This window comes from Ascaphus truei, chromosome 20 (assembly GCF_040206685.1).
Source record: "Ascaphus truei isolate aAscTru1 chromosome 20, aAscTru1.hap1, whole genome shotgun sequence".
Taxonomy (NCBI): domain Eukaryota; kingdom Metazoa; phylum Chordata; class Amphibia; order Anura; family Ascaphidae; genus Ascaphus; species Ascaphus truei.
In genome coordinates this window covers 11931724-11957763 of record NC_134502.1, presented here as the reverse complement: position 1 = coordinate 11957763, position 26040 = coordinate 11931724, and the positions used below count along the sequence as shown (strand labels likewise).

The 26040-nt window shown below is 48.0% G+C and overlaps 1 protein-coding gene across 4 annotated transcripts in view; it reads right to left on the bottom strand.

Annotated features, from left to right (window-relative positions):
- The window catches only part of TAP2 (transporter 2, ATP binding cassette subfamily B member), a 67290-nt gene that overhangs the window by 29850 nt on the left and 11400 nt on the right, over positions 1–26040 (bottom strand). For 3 of the 4 annotated variants that reach the window (XM_075578000.1, XM_075578001.1, XM_075577999.1), the window contains 3 exons: positions 16174–16701; positions 2664–2778; positions 2146–2276 (listed from right to left, as the gene is read on the bottom strand). In XM_075578000.1, coding sequence (XP_075434115.1) covers positions 2146–2276; positions 2664–2778; positions 16174–16675 — 748 coding nt within the window. In that variant the 5' untranslated portion in view covers positions 16676–16701. Of the gene's footprint in view, positions 1–2145; positions 2277–2663; positions 2779–16173; positions 16702–18317; positions 18414–26040 lie in introns of those variants that run through there. The other variant, XM_075578002.1, reaches the window with a different exon arrangement.

Genomic DNA, 26040 nt, shown 5'->3' with positions numbered 1-26040 from the left:
ATTCCCAGTGTTGGTTCCTTGTGATCTTAGACAAGTCACCTTATCTCCCCATGCCTGAGGCATCAAAAAACATAGATTATAAGCTCTACGCGGCATGGACTGTGTCTGCAAAAATGTTTTTTTAAAGAAAAATGCCTATTATTATATGTAGCCATGTTCCAGCACTTCAGAGTCCAGGGGTACATTTTTTTTTCAGTTAGGAATGTTGCAAAGTGGTCTGTGATCTTCAGAAGTCACTCTTGGCATGTAAGGCTACGGCCCCGCTCTCTGCGCTGCACGTGCGCCTGCCAGGCTGGCTGGCGGCGCATGCAGCCGAGTTCCCCGGTTTGCAGTGAGCTGCAGGGGGAAAGACAGGGGTGAGAGTGACGGGGCGAGGCCATGTCACCCGGCAGATTCGCCCTCATTAGCTGAGCCGCCGGGGGCGTGGCCTAGCGCTCCGTCGCTACTACTGATCACAATTGTCCTGGCTGCAGGAAAAACTGACCGCTCAGTGCGGCGGCCACCCCCAGCAGCGGACCCGGCCCCATTGAGGGGCGGCTCTTGTCCCCGCAGCACCCGCCATATCGGGCGCTGCAGTAGCCAGCAGGGACCAAGCCTTAGGCCTCGCTCAGACAGGCCGCGTTGCGATGTGCGCGCGCACGATAGTCACTCTTTGAGTGTAGCGGATGACAGTTGTCACACTTGAAACTGTGGCGGCAAACTACATGATGACGTTGCGACATTTTGCCGCCACAACCCAAATTGACATTTGGGGCTGCAGTCGCGTCACGTGAGCTGGTTCAGACAATAAAGGCGAACCAGCTCTGTGACGTGTTCGTTACACCCCCCCGCCACTCTCCAAACTAAGCGTCCCAACTCCTGCAGTTTGAGCGCAGATCGCTGGGCTGCAGGAGCGCGCGGCGGAGGTGCGCACACAAGCGTGTGGACGTAGCAGCCTGTCTAAACGAGGCCTAGCTGTGTTTGTTGCTGCACTTTCCCCACCAATTAGGGTCTGGGTCATATTGCAAACACCTGGGGGGAAGGAAGAACCCTAGCTAGATGAGATAAGATCAGCTTTAGTTGTGAGACTTCTTTAGCTGAGGCAGCTGGGAGAAGCTGCAGGGAACATACACTGCAGGAAGGAAGAACAGGGTACATCTCTTTAAGGAGGTCCTTGCACCCAGATCGATAGGGTGACCCCAGTTTCCCAGTTGTAAGTGTAAACAGTTGTGAATATTTATTTTTCCAATAAATTAATTTTATAAACTCTGTGTTTCTGTCTGGCGAATTGATTCCTGGTGTGATAGTCTTGGTCTCCGGTGACATTGGCAACTCCCCTCCCCCTTCTCTCCTCTGTTAGTTGGGCTGCCCCTCCTCCCCTTGTCTCTTGGTGCAGTCCTAACCCCTTTTCCTCTCTGATTATGTCATGTCCTGGATTGTGTCATGTCCTGTCCTTTTTTAGAGTTTTGCCTGCCTGTCTACAACACTGTCTTCCACTTACTCCTGTCAGAATCCTTTGTTTTTACCTATCCCTATAACCATAACTATTTCCTATTCCCATCCCCAAATGTGTATTTCATGAGTACTTTTTCCCAATTTTATTTCTGCTATTGTTCCCAATAAACATTTCAGAAATATGGAAGCCCACCCCCCTTGTATGGAATAGGGATTGAGTTGAGCTGTCTGCCTCTACACATTAGTCACAGTGTGCATGAGTCAGAACAGTACCGAACATTCACGTCTGTCAGGTCCCCAAACCTGCTTTTCCCCCAATAATCACTTAGCATTCAATGCTTCCACTGCAGCTAGGGATTCTGGGTAATGACATGCAAATGTGCAGTCACAGTGAGTCACTTTCAGCTTCTTACCCACTTTAACATGGATCCCTATAAGCTTATGACTGCCACATTACACAGCTTTAGAGGACAACCTGGGTAAAAGAAGTACAGAGCCGGGGGCAGAAGTTTCATCCTTTTGGGTTCCCCCAACCCTGTAACCCCATTGACCCCCCTTCCCTGCAACCCCCCCGGCCCTTTAACCTCCGTCTCCCGGCCCTATAACTCCCGTCATCGTTCCCCAGCCCTGTAAATCCCCCCCCCCCGGCCCTGTAACCCCCGTAATCATCCCCCGGCCCTGTAACCCCCCCCAGCCCTGTAACCCCTGCACCTGCTTTTGTGTCTTCAAAGAATGAGATTTCCTGTTGGATGATGGAGTGGAAAATCCGGAGCCGCAGGCGTTGTGTGAGACATGACATCGAGAACATGAAGAGGCCCCCGCGGCAGCCTGCGAAGAGAGAGCTGCAGAGCATCGGGCAGTTATAACCTTATCCTGCAGAGCAACGCACAGTTGTATCCTTATCCTGCAGAGCAACGTGCAGTTATATCCTTATCATGCAGAGTAATGCAGTCATATCCTTATTCTGCAGAGCATTGCGCAGTTATACCTTTATCCTATAGAGCGTCGCGCAGTCACACCATTATTCTGCAGAGCATTGTACAGTTATACCATTATCCTGCAGTGTCACACCAGTACTCCCCTTCCCTGCAGAGCGTCGCTCCATTACACCCCTTCCCTGCAATGTGTTGCTTCATTACACCCATCCCCTGCAGAGCGTTGCTCCATTACACCCCTCCCCTGTAGAGCGTCGCTCCATTACACCCCTCCCCTACTGTTTTGGAACTGACCTCGAAATGGAAAACACGGCCATATAAAATATGGCTGCCAGGAACGCGGCCTCCTTGTAGTGTGTTGCCAGGATATCGATCACACGACCCATGTAATATGGAATAAACATCTCGCCTGTCAGGGAAGTGAAATGAAACGTTAACATCCCACAGGGGAACAGTTTTACCCCCTATAAACTGGGATCTGTAAGTAGCCTGGGATCTGTAAGTAGCTCCCTATTTAGGTACTAAATATAAACAATGTCTCTAGTAAATTACAAGGCAGTTTGGGAGGAGCACTGGGATTATTTTCAATTAAATGTCGGGTTAATCCTTTTACCAGCGGGATACTTCATAAACTGCTCCCTATACCTGCTTCTATTATAGATGGGAACAAGGAATAGAGCGCAAATAATGTTATAAATAAAAGAAACAAGCAAATACATAAATGTAAAGAAAATAAATAAGTACTGTCCTGCAATGGGTGCTGCTTCTGAAGTGCATTCAGTCCAAGTCCACAAGGGTGATGAGAGCAAAAGATCAAGAGCGCACTCGGGTAGGTATATATTAAAAAGAAAAAATACAATAGTGCAACAGATTAAAAATATAAAAGAAATCCCAATAATAAGCATCAGTAATCCTACTCACATTTAGTGCGAGTAATTGAAGCCTTTCGGTTATTAGGAGTAATCAACTCAGGTTGTCAGATACAAAGAAAGATTGTGGTGGTAGGGGACTCCACTATTAGGAAGGTAGATAGGGCAATCTGTTGCCATGACCGCATGAACCGAACAGTTTGTTGTCTCCCGGGTGCTCGGGTTCGGCACATTGCGGATCGGGTAGACAGATTGTTGAGGGGGGCTGGATTGACCCGGCGGTCTTGGTACACGTTGGCACCAATGACAAAGTTAGAGAAAGATGCAGGGTCCTAAAAAATGATTACAGGGATCTAGGCCAAAAGCTTAAGGCTAGGACCTCCAATGTAGTATTTTCTGAAATACTACCAGTGCCATGCGCTACCGCAGGGAGACAGTCAGAGATTAGGGAGGTTAATGCATGCTAAGAAAGTGGTGCATGAAGTAGGGTTTGGGGTTTTTAGAGCACTGGGACTCCTTTTTTGAGAGGTGCCATCTATATTCTAGGGACGGATTGCACCTCAATGAAGAGGGATCTTCTGTGCTAGGGGGGAGAATGTTAAAAATGTTTGAGGAGATTTTAAACTAGGATGGATGGGGGAGGGGAATGAAACAGATAATTGACTAAATAGAATAGAGGAGGATACAAGGGGGTATGGAGATAGAATGGGGGCAAGTGCGAGTTTGACAAGCAGTGAGACACCCATAGTAAATAGAGATAATACTAGAAAACTTCTAAAGACTAAACCAAGTGGGCGCAGAAAGGAAGAAGCAGATAAGATAATAGTACAGGCTGAAAAAAAAACTTAAATGCATGCTTGCTAATGCAAGTAGCCTGACAGATAAAATGGGGCAGCTTGAATTAATAGCTGCAAGGGAGCAGTATGATATCATAGGCATTACTGAAACATGGTGGGATGAAACTCATGACTGGGCAGTTAATTTAGAGGGTTATTCCCTTTTTTGGAAGGATCGAACAAATAGAAGGGGAGGTGGAGTATGTTTATCTGTTAAACCGGATATAAAACCTATTATAAGGGAAGATGTTTATGAAGGGAATTATGAAAATGTAGAGACCTTGTGGATAGAAATTAGCAGTGGAGGTAAAAGTATAAAGAAAATGTTCGTATGGATATGCTATAAACCAGCAAATATCTGTGAGATTGAGGTAGCTAAAATACTTTTGCAATTGGAGAAGACATCAAAACTGGGTCATGTTTGCATAATGAGGGTTTTAATTATCCAGACATACAGTAAACTGGGGAAATGAGATTAGCATTACAACAAAAGGAAACAGGTTTTTAAGGGTTCTTAAAGACCCAAATTATTGAGGGACCAACCAGGAGAAGGGGCTGTACTGGATTTGGTAATAAGAAACAATGTAGAAGTAATAACAAATATTCAAGTCCTGGAACATTTGGGTAACAGTGATCATAACATGGTCTCATTTGAAACAAATTATCAAAAAACAGATTACTTCAACAAAGACCTTAAACTTTAGAAAGGCAGATTTTAATAAACTGAGGTCTAATCTACAAGTAATACACTGGAATGATGTTTTGCAGGGAAAAATGTAGAAAATAAATGGGAAGACTTTAAAAAATTGTTAGAAAAGCATACTTACCCTTGGGTAAAAAGTATAAAAGATATAAGTCAAAACCAATGTGGCTAAATATTTATTTATTATTTATAAAATATTTTACCAGGAAGTAATACATTGAGAGTTACCTCTCGTTTTCAAGTATGTCCTGGGCACAGAGTAAAACAAATAATACATGGTTACAAATACAGTTACATAAATGAACAGGGTATACATTATATACAAGACATTGCGTGCATAGTTAAAGAAAATATATATTATGGGCGTATGAAACAGTTACAGACCAGATTAAAATGTGAGATAGCCTTAGATTTGAAAGAACTTAAACTGGTGATGGATGTGAGAGTCTCTGGTAGGTTGTTCCAGTTTTGGGGTGCATGGTAGGAGAAGGAGGAACGTCCGGAAACTTTGTTGAGCCTTGGGACCATGAACAGTCTTTTGGAGTCTGATCTCAGGTGATAAGTGCTGCAAGTGGTAGGGGTGAGGAGCTTGTTCAGATAGCTGGGTAGCTTGCCCATGAAGAATTTAAAGGTAAGACAGGAAAGGTGAACTTTGCGCCTAGACTCTAGTGTGGACCAATCTAGTTCTTTGAGCATATCGCAGTGATGTGTGTTGTAGTTGCATTGGAGAACAAAACGACAAATTGAATTGTAGAGGGTGTCAAGTTTGCCAAGGTGGGTTTGAGGTGCCGAGCCATATACTATGTCTCCATAGTCAATAATTGACATTAGCATCTGCTGTGCGATACGCTTTCTGACCAGGAGACTTAGGGAGGATTTGTTCCTGTAAAGTACCCCTAGTTTGGCATAGGTCTTGGTTGTCAGGGTATCAATGTGCATCCCGAATGTTAAGTGGGAGTCAAACCATAAGCTCAGGTATTTAAAACTAGTGACAGGGGTTAGGGTGGTGTTAGCGCTGGTTCTAATCAGGAGCTCAGTCACTGGAAGCTTTACAAATTTAGTCTTGGTCCCAAATAAACAGGTTGGGGAGGAAATGGACAAGAAGAGGAAGGCGTTTAGATTCTTTAAGTCAGAAGGGACGGAGACATCGTATCAGAATTATAAGGAATGTAACAAAAATTGCAAAAGGGCAATCAAATTAGCAAAAATGGATAATGAAAAAAGGATTGCAATAGAAAGTAAGGTCAACCCTAAAAAGTTCTTTAAGTACCTTAATAACAAAAAAATGATTTTTAAAACGCGGCGTGCGCGCGGCTTTTTTTTTTTTAGTTTTCCTGCGCCGCGGGCGCTTTCAATGATAAGCGCCATTAGCGCTTATCTGATGAATGCGGCCGCCGCGCGGGAAACTCCACTAGAAACGGAGATATCGCCCGGATAAATGCGGGCAAGTAGGAGGTTAAAGGCGGCCGCAGCAGTAGGACCCTACCAGTGTGAGATGGGCAGGCAGATTATTGGAGATAAGGAAAAAGCTATTAAACAGATTCTTTGCCTCTGTGTTTACCAGGGAAGAATCAAGTTCAATGGTAGTTCCGCAGGAGGAAGCCACAACCTCCATATTAATGAACAATTGGTTAACTGAGGAAGAAGTTCATAAGCGACTTGAAAAAATTAAAGTAAATAAGGCACCTGTCCCTGATGGCATACATCCAAGAGTGTTCAAGGAGTTAAGCTCAGTAATAGCAAAACCATTATATTTAATATACAAGGACTCCATTTCCACAGGCTCAGTACCACAAGATTGGCGTAAAGCAGATGTGGTGCCTATATTTAAAAAGGGAGCTAGATCACAAGCGGGGAATTATAGACCTGTAAGCCTGACTTCAATAGTAGGGAAACTACTTGAAGGTTTAATACGGGATAATATTCAGGAATACCTAATGGAAAACAAAATTATTAGTAATAGTCCGCATGGATTTATGAAGGATAGATCAAGCCAAACTAACCTTATTTGTTTCTTTGAGGAGGTAAGTAGGAATTTAGACCAGGGTAATGCAGTTGATGTGGTCTACTTAGATTTTGCAAAGGCTTTTGATACGGTTTCACAGGAGGTTGGTGTACAAAATAAAGAAAATTGGACTAAGTAGATATATGTGCACCTGGATTAAAACCTGGTTAAAGGACAGACAACAGAGGGTTGTCAAAAATGGAACTTTTTCAGGTTGGGCTAAAGTCGTGAGTGGAGTACCTCAGGGATCGGTACTGGGACCCCTGTGTGGTGAAAATGGAGGTAATCAGAGCATTAATAAAGGCAGTGGGCTCGACTGGTTACCCCTATTTCGCATTGGGGATGAAGGGGTTAATTTTATATGCATTGCTGTCCCCGTTTTGCAGGATAGTCTATACCTGCAGTGCTGAATAACAGGAGCCGTTCCATTAAGACTGCTAATTGAGGAACGGAGTGAGCCAGCACCCTGATTTTCAGTGTGCAGCCTCAGTGTAACCCCTCAAGTACACACATATTAAAAATATAACGTTGGCATAAGGGAAACATATATTTGTGATGAAGTGCCTTTCTGTTGTAGTTTTAAAATGTACCGGCAGGATGCTATTTTTTTTCTGCCTGCCTTTGTAATGCATTAAGTAACAAATGTTATGCATACATGAAAGACACCAGATTCTTAAAGTGTCACTTAATCAGGATGTTTCTGAGAAGCAGGTCCTGTTACTCCTCCTAGATATTTCACACCTTGGGACCAAACTCCAGACATTGCGTCCCCAGAAATGAGTGGCCCCTTTTTACTTAGCAGTGCTACCAAGCTGCTTACTGAGCATGCTCAGAGTTACCTGGGTTGGCTGTAGGATTTGCCCATGTGACATGGCAGGTTCTGATAGGAGGAAGATAATTCCTTGCCAATGGGATGAGGCTAATGTAACACTTCACAGGCCCTTGTCCTTAGAAAGGCCCCTGTAACCCTCATTCATGTGTTGTTGCTGTGTTGCTGTTGTTACCTGATTTCTTCAAGCGATATAAGACCTAAGTACAGTGGCTACGATTCCAGAACGCAAGGGGTTAAAAACATTGCAACAAGGAAACTTGCCCTGCTTCAGGATTTCATTAGCCCCGGGGATCCAGAAAATCCCCAGAGAACCAGAAAAGCCTTTGCACATTCACAGAAGGATTGGACTGGCTATTTATTTGGCAATTTGCAAAAGGACTACATTTTAAAAGACAATCTTCTGGTGCTTTGCACCTTTCTGGACATTACCTCCTGTTCCTATACCCGTACGTGTAATTATTACGTTTATTCTGCAGTTGTTGTGTGTTTGCCTATCAAGGGAATAAATCTCAGTTTATTTTGCTCAACCTGTTCTGCTCAATCAGGATCCACGAAATATAAATGTGTTATTAAGCGCGTCTCCCGTCACAGGCGTTTAAAACTGGTGGCAGCTGGTGAGATACTGATTGAGCCTATATCGCAGTGTTCTGTAATATAGTGAGGACCTTGTAGATTGCAAGCTCCTCAGACAAGTGGCAACTTACACACACTTCCAAAGAAGCACGAGATAATTCACTGGTCTCTGGACCTATACCCCAGTGGCACCACGAGTCCACGCTCAGGAAGGTTTTGTACCTGGAACCGGGCGCAGATAGTGGAGAGATGTGTGGGGTACGGCTTCCAGAGTCAGCTGGAGGAGGATTTAGAAGAATATGAGGGCAGGATGGCCCCGCCAGCAGACAGTACTCAGCCCGGAGTGCAGGAGATCTCTCCAGCTCCGGGGCTGCAAGGACAGGGGAAGGATGTCAGTGACCGCCTGGAAGAGGGTGGCGTGGTGCCAGGGGGTGCAGATGGATCAGTCGCTGCGGTGACTGGACTTGCTACCTCTGAACTCATTGCACTCCTCACCGCCTGGGGAGAAGGGCTTAGCTATGAACAGCGACTCCAGCTCCTGTCGACAGCGCTTGGAAGGCCCCCTCACTCCCACCTTGTCAGCGGGGAACAGGACGTTCCCAGAGTAACTGCTATGGAAGCAGCAGAGCCAGCAAATGAATATGTAACCAGCAGAGCCTTGGTGAGCAACGCAGCAGTCCCCAGAGAGGCAGCCATTCCGGCTAGAGGGGGCCTGTCTGCACCTCAGCGAAATCCCAAACATACAGTGAGCAGCGACACGCCCTATACTGGGGAGTTCAAGCTTGAGAGACGTTGCTATCATTGCCACAGGGTGGGCCACATCCGGCCACATTGCCCGGACCGTGAGCGGTCTGGGGGACCCCATCAGGGGCAACGTTCACAAGCTGCAGGGCCAGTAACCCAGATTGGGCTGGCCCACACAGAGGAACAGAGCACAGCCATGGAGCCACAACCAAGAGGGATGTTCCAGGCAGATGCTGCTTTTGTCACCTCAGAGCCAGCAGCAGTGAGCAGAGGATGTCCAAATGCATCAGTTGAGATGCAGCCTGCTGATGTCCTGATCAGGCACCCACGGAGGGTTACCTTTGGTGACCGGCAAGCAGGGAGCTTGCCAGATTTGGGTGCTGCTGTTATTCTGGTGCAGCCAGAAGATTTACTCCCGGGCACCGGGGTGCAAAAAACCATGCCTGATGGAGGGCTGCGGTCCTTACAGGGTGCCCAGATCATTTTGGATGGGGGTGCCAATCATGGCATGAGGGAGGTGGGGGTTTTGTCCAGGGAAACTGCTGAGGTGCGCCTTAGCAATAACCTGGAGCCTGTGATCTGTGTGGTTGCTGCGGAATTGCCTGCTGTTGCGGCGATTCCTAAGGGCCTGTCATCAGGGATCACAGCAGAATCAACCTCTGTCCCCCTGCATTTGGGACCAACGGTTCCCGTGGCCTCTGTGGAGACCAGACACGTAAGCCAGACTACTGAGTCATGACCAGTGACTGACTTACTGTTCCCTTTACCTGTCCCTGTTACCCCTGACTTAGAGACTAAGGGTGGGTGGTTAGAATTATGGACAGCAGATAGGGATGCGGTGAAAGCTGACCCCAGTTTACAGTAGAAGGTATGGGACTGCGGGCGTCCGAGTCCTGGGAAAGTGGGGGGGGGGGGGCAGACCACAGGCTGTGGCACCGCGGGCTCTGGGGTAGGGAGCCAGGTTCTACCGGGTTAGCCAGGGGCTGGACAGGTAGAAGATGGTTAGTGGGACCCAGGGAGGGTAGGCAGCAAGTGTTGCAGTTAGCCTTCCCCAGTCCACTAGTGGGGCATCAGGGGGTCACTCACATGAGAACCCAGCTGTTGCAGCCTTACTTCTGGCCGGAGGCCGCAGGCGCAGTGGCAGACTTTGGCCACCCCTGGGACGCCTGCCAGCCAGAGGGTAAAGCGGGTGATTATGTGCAGATGCTCCTGAACCTGTTACCAGGAATGGGGAACATGTTTCAGGAAGTAGCTCAGGCAGTGCCAGGCCTCTTAGGTAGGATAGGTTTTCCTAGGGGGGTTCTAGTTGAGCTAGGGACCCTGAGAGGTAGGCAGGCAGGGGCAGAAGCCGGGGCTAGGGTAGAGCAGCCTAGGGTTCTGTTACCAGACAAGCTGGGCAGGGCACATAGTACAGATCAGCCTGTGCTCCCAGGTGATCTGCATCCTCTGCATAAGAATACCTATGGAGTACCAGCAGAGGTGGCAGACAGTGTAGAGAGGAAGGCAAAGGGGGAGTCAGTCTTCAGCCTTCAGAATGGCCCCTGTGAGTTTTTCAGGGTGCCATTCAGGATGAAGAATGCTCTGGCTACCTCCCACCGCCTGGTCAGGAGGGCACTAGAGAGAGTGCAGAGGTATGTGGGGACATACAGGGAGAGGATAGTTGGCTTCAGGCAGATCTGGGGTTTGTATCCAGGACAGGAAGCAGAAATGCTAGAGCAGTATAGGGCTCTGTTCACGGACAAGCCAGGGAGGACACACATCACTGAGCACCCAGTGCTGACAGGGGATCTGAGATCTCTGCATAAGCACGCTTATAGAGTGTCAGCAGAGGTGACGGGCAGTATAGAGAGGGAGGTGGAGGAGATGCTGGCCCTAGGGGTAATTGTACCATCCCAGAGCCCTTGGGCTTGTCCGGTAGTCCTAGTGCCTAAGAAGAATGGGACCACCCGGTTCTATGTGGACTACCGGCAGCTCAATGCAGGGACGGTTTCAGATGCCTACCCCATGCCCCGCATGGATGAGTTGCTGGATGAACTCGTGGGGGCAAGGTATCTGACCACCAGGGATCTCAGTAAAGGGTACTGGCTGATCCCTTTGACCCAGGAGGCTCGGGAGAAGTCGGCTTTCATCACCCCAAGTGGCCTCTATGAGTTCTTAGTGATGCCATTTGGGATGAAGAATGCACCGGCTACCTTCCAACGCCTGGTCAATTGTTTGCTAGAGGGTATGCAAGGGTTTGCAAGGGCTTATCTGGATGATTTTGCTGTGTTCAGTAACTCCTGGGAATCACACTTAATTCATGTAGCTGCGGAGCTAGCCAGAATTAGGGAGGCAGGTCTCGCCTTAAAACCCACCAAGTGCTTAGTAGGGATGGCTGAAGTCTTATACCTAGGGCATAGGGTGGGTGGAGGACACCTCAAGCCAGAAACAGCTAAGGTAGAGGCAGTAGTGCAGTGGCCCACTCCCAAAACCAAGCAGCAGGTCATGGCGTTTCTAGGCACTGCAGGCTACGATAGGAAGTTTGTTCCCCAGTATAGTGTCATTGCTAAACCCCTGACTGACTTGACCCAGAAGCGACAGTCTGTGCTGGTAGTCTGGTCTCCAGCCTGGGAAAAAGCATTTCAGGCTTTGAAGACTGCTCGAGCCAGCGCTCCTATACTGGCCGCTCCAGATTATTCCAAAAAGTCTCTGGTGCAGATGGATGCCTCAGACTTTGGCATTGGTGCTGTGCTCAGCCAGGTGGGGGAGGAGGTCAGGGAACCTCCAATGATGTTTCTGGGCCGCAAGCGGCTTCCCAGAGAAGTGGCCTATGCCACTATTGAGAAGGAGTGTCTGGCCATAGTATGGGCTCTAAAGAAGCTACAGCCCTCTCTGTATGGCAGAACCTTCACTGTTATCACTGACCATAACCCCCTAAGTTGGTTGCAGAGGGTGTCGGGAGAGAATGCCAAGCTCTTGCGCTGGAGCCTTGCCTTGCAAGAATGTGACTTCATCATTCAGCACAAGAAAGGCAGTGAGCATGGGAACGCTGATGGCCTCTCCCGACAGGACAATTCCCAAGACCTAATGACTTCAAAAACCCTCCGGTCAGCCCAACCACCAGAGGAGGTGGCCAGGGCAAACCTTGGGCTTTGAGTGGGGGAGGTGTGGCGAAAATGGAGGTAATCAGCGCATTAATAAAAGCAGTGGGCTCGGCTGGTTACCCCTATTTCGCATTGGGGATGAAGGGGTTAATTTTATATGCATTGCTGTCCCCGTTTTGCAGGATAGTCTATACCTGCAGTGCTGAATAACAGGAGCCGTTTCATTAAGACTGCTAATTGAGGAACGGAGTGAGCCAGCACCCTGATTTTCAGTGTGCGGCCTCAGTGTAACCCCTCAAGTACACACATATTAAAAATATAACGTTGGCATAAGGGAAACATATATTTTTGATGAAGTGCCTTTCTGTTGCAGTTTTAAAATGTACCGGCAGGATGCTATTTTTTTTCTGCCTGCCTTTGTAATGCATTAAGGAACAAATGTTATGCATACATGAAAGACCCCAGATTCTTAAAGTGTCACTTAATAAGGATGTTTCTGAGTAGCAGGTCCTGTTACTCCTCCTAGATATTTCACACCTTGGGACCAAACTCCAGACATTGCGTCCCCAGAAATGAGTGGCCCCTTTTTACTTAGCAGTGCTACCAAGCTGCTTACTGAGCATGCTCAGAGTTACCTGGGTTGGCTGTAGGATTTGTCCATGTGACATGGCAGGTTCTGATAGGAGGAAGATAATTCCTTGCCAATGGGATGAGGCTAATGTAACACTTCACAGGCCCTTGTCCTTAGAAAGGCCCCTGTAACCCTCATTCCTGTGTTGTAGCTGTGTTGCTGTTGTTGCTGTTGTTACCTGATTTCTTCAAGCGGATAAGACTTAAGTACAGCGGGTACAATTCCAGAACGCAAGGGGTTAAAAACATCGCAACAAGGAAACTTGCCCTGCTTCAGGATTTCGCTAGCCCCGGGGATCCAGAAAATCCCCAGAGAACCAGAAAAGCCTTTGCACATTCACAGAAGGATAGGACTGGCAATTTATTTGGCAATTTGCAAAAGGACTACATTTTAAAAGATAATCTTCTGGTGCTTTGCACCTTTCTGGACATTATCTCCTGTTCCTATACCCGTACGTGTAATTATTACGTTTATTCTGCAGTTGTCGTGTGTTTGCCTATCAAGGGAATAAATCTCAGTTTATTTTGCTCAACCTGTTCTGCTCTATCAGGATCCACGAAATATAAATGTGTTATTAAGCGCGTCTCCCGTCACACCCTGCTTTTAAACTTGTTTATTAAGGACCTTGAGGTTGGCATCGAGACCAAAGTCTCCATCTTTGCTGATGATGATAAATTGTGTAAGGTAGTAGAATCAGAGCAGGATGTAATTTCTCTTTAGAAGGACTTGGAGAGACTGGAAACGTGGGCAGGTAAATGGCAGATGAGGTTTAATACAGATAAATGTAAGGTTATGCATTTGGGATGCAAGAATAAAAAGGCGACTTACAAATTAAATGGGGGTAAATTGGGGGAATCCTTGATGGAGAAGGATTTAGGAGTGCTCGTAGACAGCAGGCTTAGCAATAGTGCCCAAAGTCATGCAGTAGCTGCAAAGGCAAACAAGATCTTATCTTGCATTAAACGGGCAATGGATGGAAGGGAAATAAACATTATTATGCCCCTTTACAAAGTATTAGTAAGACAACACCTTGAATATGGAGTACAATTTTGGGCACCAATCCTAAGAAAAGACATTATGGAACTAGAGAGTGCAGAGAAGAGCAACCAAATTAATAAAGGGGATGGAAATTCTAACTTATGAGGAGAGGCTAGCTAAATTAGATTTATTTACATTAGAAAAGAGGCATCTAAGAGGGGATATGATAACTATATACAAATATATTCGGGGACAATACAAGGAGCTTTCAAAAGAACTATTCATCCCAAGGGCAGTACAAAAGGACTTGGGGCCATCACTTAAGGTTGGAGGAAAGGAGATTTCACCAGCAACAAAGGAAAGGGTTCGTTAAAGTAAGGACAGTTAAAATGTGGAATTCATTACCCATGGAGACTGTGATGGCAGATACAATAGATTTGTTCAAAAAAAGGTTTGACATCTTTTTAGAAAGGAAAGGTATACAGGGATACTTTAGTGACGACGAGTATTCTAAAACAAATCTGGGGCAATCACCCTTGTCTTGTTGGTGATAGCCCCAGATTTTCCAAGGCAAGTTTTAGAATACTCGTCGGCGCACCTGTATACCAAATAAGTATACATGGGAAGGAGGTTGATCCAGGGATTAATCCGATTGCCAATCCTTGGAGTCAGGAAGGAATTTATTTTTCCCCTTAATGGTTTTTTTGTTTGCCTTCCCCTGGATCAATAAGTAAGTATAGATATAGGATAAAGTATCTGTTGTCTAAATTTAGCATAGGTTGAACTTGATGGACGTACATCTTTTTTCAACCTTATCTACTATGTAACTATGTCAGCAGAATGGGCAGGAAACTCCCCAAAAATATAGAGGAGAGGACAGTGCAGATTGCTTTATAGAAACATACTGTAGTATTTAAATCGCCTGTTGAGCGATACAACAAGCAGAGGAAAGTGTGCTGAGCAGCGGTACTGTGAGAGATTGCCCAGACGTTTTTGATTCCCCGGATCCGGTGACCTGTTGTGGACGGCCGCCACGAGGTTCCTTTGAGAGAAGAGGTTCTATTGGACTTTCCATCACTCAGTGACCCAGGGTGGTCCCACTGCCCACATTTATACTCTGCTTGTGAGTGTTGTTTCTATAAATCAATCTGCACTATCCTCTATGTCCTTCATATTTTTGGGGAGTTTCCTGCCTACTCTGCTGACGATCTACAACCTGAGATGGTTACTCCTAATAACCGAAAGGCTTCAATTACTCACACTAAATGTGAGTAGGATTACTGCTACTTGTCATTTGGATTTTTTCATATTTTTACTCTGTTGCACTATTGTATTTTTTCTTTCTGATTCTATTATGCTATATACACTCTCCCCATAACTGCTCCTATTATCCCATATACACTCACCGCATAACTGCTCCTATTGCCCACTATAACCCCTCCCTATAACTCTTCCCATTACCCCATATAACCCCTCCCTATAACACCTATAACTCCATATAACCGCTCCCTTGAACACTTCCTATTACCCCATATGACCCCTCACTATAACTCCTCCTATTACCCCATATAACCCCATATAATCCCTCCTATTACCCAATATAACCCCTATATAACACATCCTATTGCCCCACATAACCCCTCTATAACTGCTCCTATTGCCCCCATATAACCACTCTGACTCCTCCTATTACCCCACATAACCCCTCCCTATAACACTTCCTATTACCCCTCCCTATAAATCCTCCTATTACTCCCTATAAACCCTCCCTATAACTCATCCTAATATCCGATATTACTGCTCTCCATACCTCCTCCCTATAACACCTGCTCCTTACAGCTCTCGCTGTTGTATGTATGTATGTATATATATATACTGGTATCTATATATATATATATATATACCTATATATATATGCAAATACAACTGTATGCTCATCTGCATGTCTTAGGCAGGTCTGCAACCCCGCCTTTCCCCATCATCACCCAGCATACAGCACTTCCACTGCAGCAAGGGATTCTGGGAAATGACATGCAAATGAGCACAGTTTGAGCAAATGCAAATGCAAATGAGCCTCTTTGCATACCCAGTTAAAATCAACCCCACACTGATGAGACCCATTAAGCTCGAAACAGCTGTCTGTGGGTGGTTTTCTGGGTATGCACCTTAACCCTGGCTGTGCTCAAAGCTGTGACCATGCAGCAACCTTAAGCCTATAGGGAACCATGTTAAAAATGTTTTTTGAGGCAAAAAGTGACACTGTGTGCTCATTTGCATGTCATTTCCCAGAATCCCTTGCTGCAGTGGAAGTGCTGTGTGCTGGGTGATGATGGGGAAAGGCGGGGTTGCAGACCTGCCTAAGACATGCAGATGAGCATACAGTTATATTTGCATATTTGCTTTCCTGTGGAGGGTTTTTGTCACTTTTTTTACTCACCATAACTTAACTCAGTATATATATATATATAGATATATATAGATATATATATATATATATCTGGGCAGTGTATATAGCACTGTATGCACACACCTAATAACATGGAAACTCACCGATCAGAGCGAGCGTCAGGAAGATAAATGCCCCGCACAGGGGCAGCCAGTCCGGTCTGGAATAACCCAAAAGCCTCCTGAAGTTCTCCTTGTCCCTCTGTCTCCCATTCTCCTCCTCTCCGGGGGTCTCTTTCAGGAGGACGTGGGGGGACACGAGATCCCAGAGCAGGCAGGCGAGCAGTGGAAGGAGGTTGGAGAGCAGGGAGTGGGGTATCCCGAAGTGTAACTCCGGGGAGTGGGAGGTGAGGAGGAGTCGGAGTGTCTGGTACAGTGGGGGGGATAGGCAGAGAGTCAGGAGGTAGAAGGTGGGAGAGGGTAACCAGTCCGGACCCCGTAGTTTGAGGGACACAGCGCCCAGCACGGGGACTTTAATAAGGGATACCAGCCATATAGCACCCAGGAGATCAAAGGGGTAATATTTATATACAAGCAGGGCAGATATGTAACTGAGGAGAGGGTTAAGCAGGAGGAGGGGGAGGAGGAAACGCAGGGAGGGCATCATGAGGGAGGAGAGGACAGAGAGGGTGTCTGAAAGAGAAAACACAGGGGGAGACGTTTAAACTCACTCAATACAAAAAAATATATACAAAATACATGTATTTTAATGTCATTACTTGTATATAATGCATGCAGCGCCATGCGTATGTGTAACACACAGAGCGGTGTATATTTGTAACATACAGAGCAGCACGTATGTGTAACACGCAGAGCGGTCTGTGTGTGTAACATACAGAGCAGCACGTATGTGTAACACGCAGAGCGGTGTGTATGTGTAACATACAGAGCATCACGTATGTGTAACACGCAGAACAGTGCCTATGTGTAACACACAGAGCGGTGTGTACTGTATGTGTAACACGCAGAGTAGCACGTATGTGTAATACGCATAACAGCGCGTATGTGCAACACGCAGAGCAGCGCGTATGTGTAACACCCTCTGTGTGTATGTGTAACACGCAGAGCTATGTGTGTGTGTAACACGCAGAGCAGCGCGTAGGATCAGAAAGGAGCGCACACCACTTTCTAGCTGCCTTGAGCCCCCCCCCCTGCCCCACCGTGCCTTCAGGTGACGCGGTCAAGGGGTGAGGGAGGTTATTTAGTTTGGCTGGCGGGGCGCATGCTCAGTCTGCGCTCTGACAGCAATTCCTGCCTACGTTTTGCGTATATTGCTGATGATGTGGTTGTTAAAGTTTGAAGTTTAGAAAATAACAAATAAGAAATATGAGACTAAGGACTGAAGTTCCTTGAAGGAGGGGAGAGAAATCTCTGTTTTGTTACCCCTTCGTGGTCAAAGTGTTGCGGTGGTTGTTGCCTCTGTCGCGGCAGCAATTGGGGGGGTAAGTGGGCTTATCCTTGCCAGGCTGGGCTCTGTACTTGGTAAAGCCCAGTGGGACTGGGAGTGGTCGGGCTCATTTAAACATGAGTTCCGAGAGCCCACTCACGTCAACCGGGGGTAGCGCTTACCAATTATTTAATGGTTAAATAAAAAACTGCTGCCTTGTACCTCCAGACCATGTCTTATTGTTATTTGTGTGTTATTGATGGGGGTTTCTTGGTACTTTGGGTGGAGGGGAGCTCAGTGTATGTGTAACAGTGCATCAGTAACAAACATAGATAACATGAACTAATAAAAAATAAAAAAATGTACAAATTGTAAAAAAACATGCAGAGAGAAGCGCTCCTACAGAGAATGCTATAAATAGCTAGAAAAAGGTACAAAACTATGAATCTTCAAAAGTGGAGACAAAAACATGGTCTCTAACTATAGGCCAATCTCTCTTCTCCCAATACTATCCAAATGCATGGAAACATGTGTTCACTCCAACTTAAAGCTGCAGTTCAGTCTTTTTTTTTTACTTCAATAGTTTCATGTGGGCAATCTCTAATTACCTAAAGAACTGCATAGCTGCCAGTCAATCCGTTCTCCATGTATTGATCGGCGAAATTTGGCGACATATTTAGATATGGCTGTCACGGTAGCTTATGACAGGCTGTAATTTACACCAAAAATATATATAAATATATATATATATATACCTGGTTTTGAACTGGGACGAGACTTAGATATGATAAAATGTAATTTATTTCTTGATAAAGGTGAACACACAAAAATGTACAAATAACAGCAAAATATAGGCACTTACTTAAAGATTATGACAAGAAAGCCATCAGGATACAGACTGGGCCATTTCTTCCATACTTCAGCTGACATCACAGCCAGACAGGCAAAGTTATGAAGCACATGCAGGACATGGAAACATGAAGCCTTTGCATGCAGGCATCAAGACATTACATGAAGACAATGAAGACAATGGGTTAAGGGTAGCTCTGACTTATATATCATTTTAACCCTTCCCTCCCAATTACGGCGCCGAGCCGTCTAGCAAAAGTCCTTTTGAAGCTCTTGAAGCTGATTTTGGACTTCCAGGGTTCGGTGTGAAATGTCACACTTAAACTGGTCAGTTCCTTTGGTCACTTGGGCCAAGCATAAATAATTAAGCAATTTAGCCTTTGATGACCAGGCGATGTAAATTCTAGCAGGATGTGTTTCCTGCTTATTACCATAGCAGAATGGAACCCAAATTCCATATCTGCTGTAAATACCTACTTAACTTCATAACTTCCGTTCGTAATACGTACAGGCAGGTGAAACATATTAATACATTCCGTCACACCTGACGCTCCCAGAGAGACCAAACATTACAGTGTAATATTAAAATTAAGGGAGATATTAATATCTGGCCTTTAGTGGCTGTTAGGGATACAGTGATTAGACTCCCCAGGGGGGGCTTGGTGTCACGAATACACATATGTAACTCTTAGCATGTTCGGCCAAGGACATCTCATAATATTCTTATATTTAATAAGGTCACTCATTCTGATTTCCTGCTTGGGGTAGCTCCACCCTTGCCCCCATCAATAAAACCCTTTGAAGCAGGCTTTTGGCTTCCATTGTAAGTGTGAAGAACAAACACTCAGTTTCTTGGTTCCTGCCTCCTGCATAAACAATTAGGGCAGTTACTTTTTGCTCACTGGTGCTATGTGTCACACCTAAGCCCAGACCTCCTTTCCTCTGGGTCTTTTGATATGCACTTCCAGAGGGCAGGCAGAGACAATTAGCATTCGGCCTGTACATTTTAAAACTGCCCCAGAAAGACACTTTATCAAAAATATATGTTCCCCTTATGACAAAGTTATATTTTTAATATGTGTGTACTTGGGGGGGTTACCCTGAGGCTGCACCCCAAGACTCAGGGTGCTGGCTCACTCCATTCCCAAATTACCAGTTTTCAGGGAACTGTTTATTCAGCACTGCATATAAGATTAACCCCTTAAGTCCCAGTGGGTGGGTTATGCAGACACTGATCCAGCAACAATACATTTACACAGGGGAATAAGCATTTTCATGTTATAACAAGGTTTAAATCACATTTCTGGGCCTCAGCCCAGTTAACCTCTGGTCTCCCTGGTGAGGTTAGAGGGTGGCCAATTGGGGGGTAACCCCGTTAATCCCGGGCCAAACCCTCACGATAGTCACACCTCCCCTGCTCAAGGGGGCCCTGGTACCCCAGCAGCCTCCCCCTGACCCTAGGATACCACTGGCGCTCTTGGAGCACTCAATACGTCCTGAGGGGTTGACCTGGCAAAATTGTCCTCCGGCAATGACCAGTACATTTTCCTGGCTACAGTGGATCGTAAAGTCCAGATCCTGCAAAGCCGGGCTCCACCGTGGCCGCCGGGCATTCTCCTTTGCCTCCCTCTGCCCCCACCCAGTGCCTGGTGAACCAAGTACATAGTGAAGGGGCCCCTGTGCAGACCAGGCTGCACATTGCCCAGAGATTGGCATGTCTCTGCACCAACAGGAGACCAGCTATCCAGCACAGACCGTCGCTTTCCTGTCAACCAAGTCTGGGATAGGGCTATGTTACCATTCTGTAGGGACCCTACCTGCCCTGGCTCTGTGCCCACCTGTAGCTGCTCCACTATACTCCTGACTCTCCTTCCTGGCTGCCTATCTACCCACAGCCCTTCCTTTGGGAACCCTGTGGAATCTGTCAGGGGGGTCACTCTTGGCCAGTCAGAACAAGGGACCTTCTGCCTACCTAGCCCATCCCTAGCTTCTGCCAGCTGCCTGACACCCCACTGACCTCCTAGCTCTCCCTGCTTCCCAGTGTCTCCCTGCCTAGCCTCCCCTAGGCCCAGCACCTCAGCTCCTGCTGATGACTCCTGCTGCTTACCTCCCTGCAGCCCACCTGCACTCCTCTCCTCATTGGGCAATACTAACCCAGACCCTGGAACTACCTGAGTGCACCTACCTCCCTAACCTTGTCTCCCCCTTTCCAGGGATGAGCTCAGGGGCATCTCTCCAGATGCAACCGCCTTAGCTCTTGGCTGGCAGGTATCGCTGGGGTGGCACAAACTGGCCACGGCCCATGATACCTCCAGCCCATAGCTAGGCTGCAACAGGGGGTTGCTGATCTGAGAAACCCCCGGAGGCTCTGCCAGGGTAATGGAGGACTCTAGCTGCCATACCTGCTGCTGTACCTCCCCGGCTACCACTATCCCTCCTCCCACTGAGATCTGATGCTGGCTACCTACCTACAGCCTCCCCTCACTCCGCTTTTCCCTAGCTAATCCTAGCCTGGACCCTAGGGACACCTGAGTGAGGCCATCTCCCTGACACTGTCTCCCTCTTACCAGGGATGAGCTATGGGGCGCCTCTCCAGATGCAACCGCCTTAGCTATTGGCTGGCAGGTATCCCTGGGGTGGCACAAGCCTGCCACTGCCCCGGATACCCCCAGCCCATAGCCAGGCTGCAACAGGGGGTTGCTGATCTGAGACACCCCTTGAGGCTCTGCCAGGGTAACGGGAAATTCTAGCTGCAATACCTGCTGCTTTCCCTCCCCGGCTACCACTAGCCCTCCTTCTCTCACTGAGATCTGATGCTGGTTACCTACCTGCAGCCTCCCCTCACTCCACTTCGTCCTAGCTAATCCTAGCCTGGACCCTAGGGACACCTGAGTGGGGCCATCTCCCTGACACTGTCTCCCCATTACCGGGGATGAGCTCAGGGTTGCTGGTGCAGATGCACCCACCTTAGCTCCTGGCTGGCAGGTAATCTGGGGGTGGTCTAACTGTGCCAAAACCCCTGGTACCTCCAGCCCATAGCAAGGCTGCAACAGTGGGGCTCTTAACTGAGAGTCCCCTTGCTGCTCTGCCAGGGTAATGGGGAAATCTGGCTGGCTCACTTGCTGCCTTCCCTCCCCGGTTCCCACTGGCCCACCCAACCCTCTCCCAGGCAATCCTACCCTAGAGCTGGGTGCTAACGGGGCGAGCCCCTCTCCCTGAAGCTGTGCCCCCATTACCGGAGGTGAGCTCAGGGTTGCTGGTGCAGATGCACCCACCTTAGCTCCTGGCTGGCAGGTAATCTGGGGGTGGTCTAACTTTGCCACAACCCCTGATACCTCCAGCCAATAGCAAGGCTGCAACAGTGGGGCTCTTAACTGAGAGTCCCATTGCTGCTCCGCCAGGGTAATGGGGGAGTCTAGCTGCCCTACAAGCTGCCCTTTCTTCCCCTCCCCTTGTATCCCTATCTCCTGCCACCCCCCGGTCACCCCTATAGTGAAACAACAGGGTACAGTCATAGGGAAACATAAGTCAGAGTCAGTCTGCGACTTGGTCTGGCTTACATTGCTGGTCCCTGCAGAGACCGCTGCCTTCGTTGGTCCCAATTGCAGGGGGACTGGAGTGGCCGCCGCCGGCCCCATCTGGGCTGGGCAGCACCGGGCCGCTGCCGCAACAGCGCCCGGGTTGGGTACAGGTACAACGGTGCAGGACAAGGGTCCCAGGTCTTTGAGGAGGAACACAGCTACATGCAAACTTGGTAAAATAACCCCCTCCCGCAAACCCTGTCCCTCCCCCCAAATAAAATTGCCGCCGGCAGGATGCCAGAGTGGCGGCTTCTTCTCCGCCGCCGCCGCTGGTTCTCCGCCGGGATCAGGTGGATGGCCGCTGCTCTCCGCCGCTGTTGCTGATGCAGCCCGTCCAGGTTCTACAGGAGACGTCCCGAGGAGGGTTGTCGCCCCGGCTGGGCGGGAGCCATCAGAGGATGCCGCTAACTGGGTCATCTTTTCCGCAGCTCGTGAGCGCTGGCCCTGAGGGGCTTCTTCGCCCGACCGCGCACGGTCAGGGCACTAGGCATTATTGTGGCCCATTTGTTGGCAGTGCCGCAGCAGCTGCCGGTGCTTCTCCGCCACCGGTGGACTAACCCCAGCAAGGGGCAACGGAGTCCAGAGCGGAGTTGCCTGAGCGCCGGGCTCATTCCAGAGCTTCTCCGCCGCCAGTGGACTAACCCCAGCAAGGGGCAACGGAGTCCAGAGCGGAGTTGCTTGAGCGCCGGGCTCTGGGAGGGGATAAGCGGGTCGGTGCGGTACCGACGCCAGGAACTGGGTCCACTTCGCCGGGAACCACATCTTGCCCAACGCACACACCAGTGCTAGCTCTTTCAGGGAAAATGGACGGGCCACCGCAACGGCCGTTACCTCTCTTGATGCAAGACTGCCGTGGTGTCCAAGACCACCCGTTCCCTCCACAAGTCTCTGCCGTCCCGGAGCTGGCTCCATTCCCTGCTCTCCGGGCGGTTTGATGGTTACAGCAGCTGCAGCTGTGGATCTTTGCTCAGCCTGACGGGTTTCATGCTCACCCATTGCTGTCTCTCTCTCAGCCTTGCTGGCTGCTGGTCCCCGCGCCGACTTGATGCACACCTCCGGGCTCAGTGCCCGGCTCCAGTCAGACGGATGGCCGGCACTTTGGTTCTGGAGGCAATGCTTCTCACAAGTAGGGGAACAGTGAGGAGGTGCCATATCTTGTGTTATATGTTGTACACTGTGTGTTCAATATATTTAGTCCCAGGGACTTGCAATTACCATCAAGTTCCCACTGGATCACAGTACCCCGCAGAATACTGTAATCCAGGTCCAGTTCAGTCCCGCCAGCTGCCACCAGTTAATTACAAGCTTGTCACGGTAGCTTATGACAGGCTGTAATTTACACCAAAAATATATATAAATATATATATACCTGGGTTTGAACTGGGACGAGACTTAGATATGATAAAATGTAATTTATTCCTTGATAAAGGTGAACACACAAAAATGTACAAATAACAGCAAAATATAGGCACTTACTTAAAGATTATGACAAGAAAGCCATCAGGATACAGACTGGGCCATTTCTTCCATACTTCAGCTGACATCACAGCAAGACAGGCAAAGTTATGAAGCACATGCAGGACATGGAAACATGAAGCCTTTGCATGCAGGCATCAAGACATTACATGAAGACAATGAAGACAATGGGTTAAGGCTGGCTCTGACTTATATATCATTTTAACCCTTCCCTCCCAATTACGGCGCCAAGCCGTCTAGCAAAAGTCCTTTTGAAGCTCTTGAAGCTGATTTTGGACTTCCAGGGTTCGGTGTGAAATGTCACACTTAAACTGGTCAGTTCCTTTGGTCACTTGGGCCAAGCATAAATAATTAAGCAATTTAGCCTTTGATGACCAGGCGATGTAAATTCTAGCAGGATGTGTTTCCTGCTTATTACCATAGCAGAATGGAACCCAAATTCCATATCTGCTGTAAATACCTACCTAACTTCATAACTTCCGTTCAGTGATACGTACAGGCAGGTGAAACATATTAATACATTCCGTCACACCTGACGCTCCCAGAGAGACCAAACATTACAGTGTAATATTAAAATTAAGGGAGATATTAATATCTGGCCTTTAGTGGCTGTTAGGGATACAGTGATTAGACTCCCCAGGGGGGGGCTTGGTGTCACGAATACACATATGTAACTCTTAGCATGTTCGGCCAAGGACATCTCATAATATTCTTATATTTAATAAGGTCACTCATTCTGATTTCCTGCTTGGGGTAGCTCCACCCTTGCCCCCATCAATAAAACCCTTTGAAGCAGGCTTTTGGCTTCCATTGTAAGTGTGAAGAACAAACACTCAGTTTCTTGGTTCCTGCCTCCCGCATAAACAATTAGGGCAGTTACTTTTTGCTCACTGGTGCTATGTGTCACACCTAAGCCCAGACCTCCTTTCCTCTGGGTCTTTTGATATGCACTTCCAGAGGACAGGCAGAGACAATTAGCATTCGGCCTGTACATTTTAAAACTGCCCCAGAAAGACACTTTATCAAAAATATATGTTCCCCTTATGACAAAGTTATATTTTTAATATGTGTGTACTTGGGGGAGTTACCCTGAGGCTGCACCCCAAGACTCAGGGTGCTGGCTCACTCCGTTCCCAAATTACCAGTTTTCAGGGAACTGTTTATTCAGCACTGCATATAAGATTAACCCCTTAAGTCCCAGTGGGTGGGTTATGCAGACACTGATCCAGCAACAATACATTTACACAGGGGAATAAGCATTTTCATGTTATAACAAGGGTTAAATCACATTTCTGGACCTCAGCCCAGTTAACCTCTGGTCTCCCTGGTGAGGTCAGAGGGTAGCCAATTGGGGGGTAACCCCGTTAATCCCGGGCCAAACCCTCACGATCGTCACAATGGCATATATTTTTCATCTGCTTCTGTCAGTCAGTGGAAGCTCATGAATATTCATGAGTCTCCCAGTGACGTGTGCTCGCTCCCGATCTGCCGCTGTGTGCCGCCCCCTTCTGCCCCGATCCCTGTGGCTGTCAGCCCGTGCGGGAGATGGAGCGGGCTTGCGCCGCCAAGGGGGGAGGAGGAACAGGTGATGTGCCCCCTTCTGCCCCGATCCCTGTGGCTGTCAGTCCTTCCGGGAGATGGAGGGGGCTTGCGCCGCCAGGGGGGGGAGCAGCGGGTGATGTGCCCCCTTCTGCCCCGATCCCTGGGAGAGGGAGGGGGGTTGCGCTGCCAGGGGGAGGGGGGGGGAGCGGGTGATGTGCCCCCTTCTGTGGCTGTCAGCCTGCGGGAGATGGAGGGTGCTTGTCCTGGAGCAGTGGTGGCAGCATGGTCGTGTGTGTGTTATATATAGTGTGTGTGTGTGTGAGATATATATATATATATATATAGTGTGTGTATTTGTGTGTATATATATATGTGTGTGTGTGCGTGTGTGTCACCACAAGTACCCAGTCACCCACCCACCGTCACCAACCCTCTCCCTCACCCACCCTCTCCCTCACAGTCACCCACCCTCTCCCTCACCGTCACCCACCCTCTCCCTCACCGTCACCCACCCTCTCCCTCACCGTCACCCAGCCTCTCCATCACCGTCACCCACCCTCTCCCTCACCGTCACCCACCCTCACCGTCAACCACCCTCTCCCTCACCGACCCACCCTCTTCCTCACTCATATCTGGCTTTTTTTACTAGATTAGTGAGGTCATCCAATATTTTCCCTTACACACACGCACGTAAGGAACTATGTAACAAGGACTAATTGTAGTAAAGTATAAATGTAATACAATAAATAAACGGTTATGTCAAAAACAAATGTTATTAATTCTTACTAGGAATTTATTCAATGTCTTTTTTTTTTAAAAGCGGGACTGGGGCGAGTAGATTTTTGGGTGATTTGTCTAGATAGGTATGTGTGTGTGTGTATATACAGTATAATCAAAAAATAAATAGATGAAACTGAAGCAGAGCAAGCCAAATTGAATTTGCCGCCTCCAAGCGCGTCACGTAAGCGGTTCACCTAATGAGGGCGAACCAGCTCAGTGCCGTTGTGGCCGCGCCCCCAGATGAGCGTGCACCTAGCCACAAATTGCACGGCCGAGCAGGGTGCAGCGCTCGTGTGCCAGCACGCCACGCTCCCTCTCAGGCTTTGAGAGTTTGTGATTGGCATTTGTGCCGGAGGC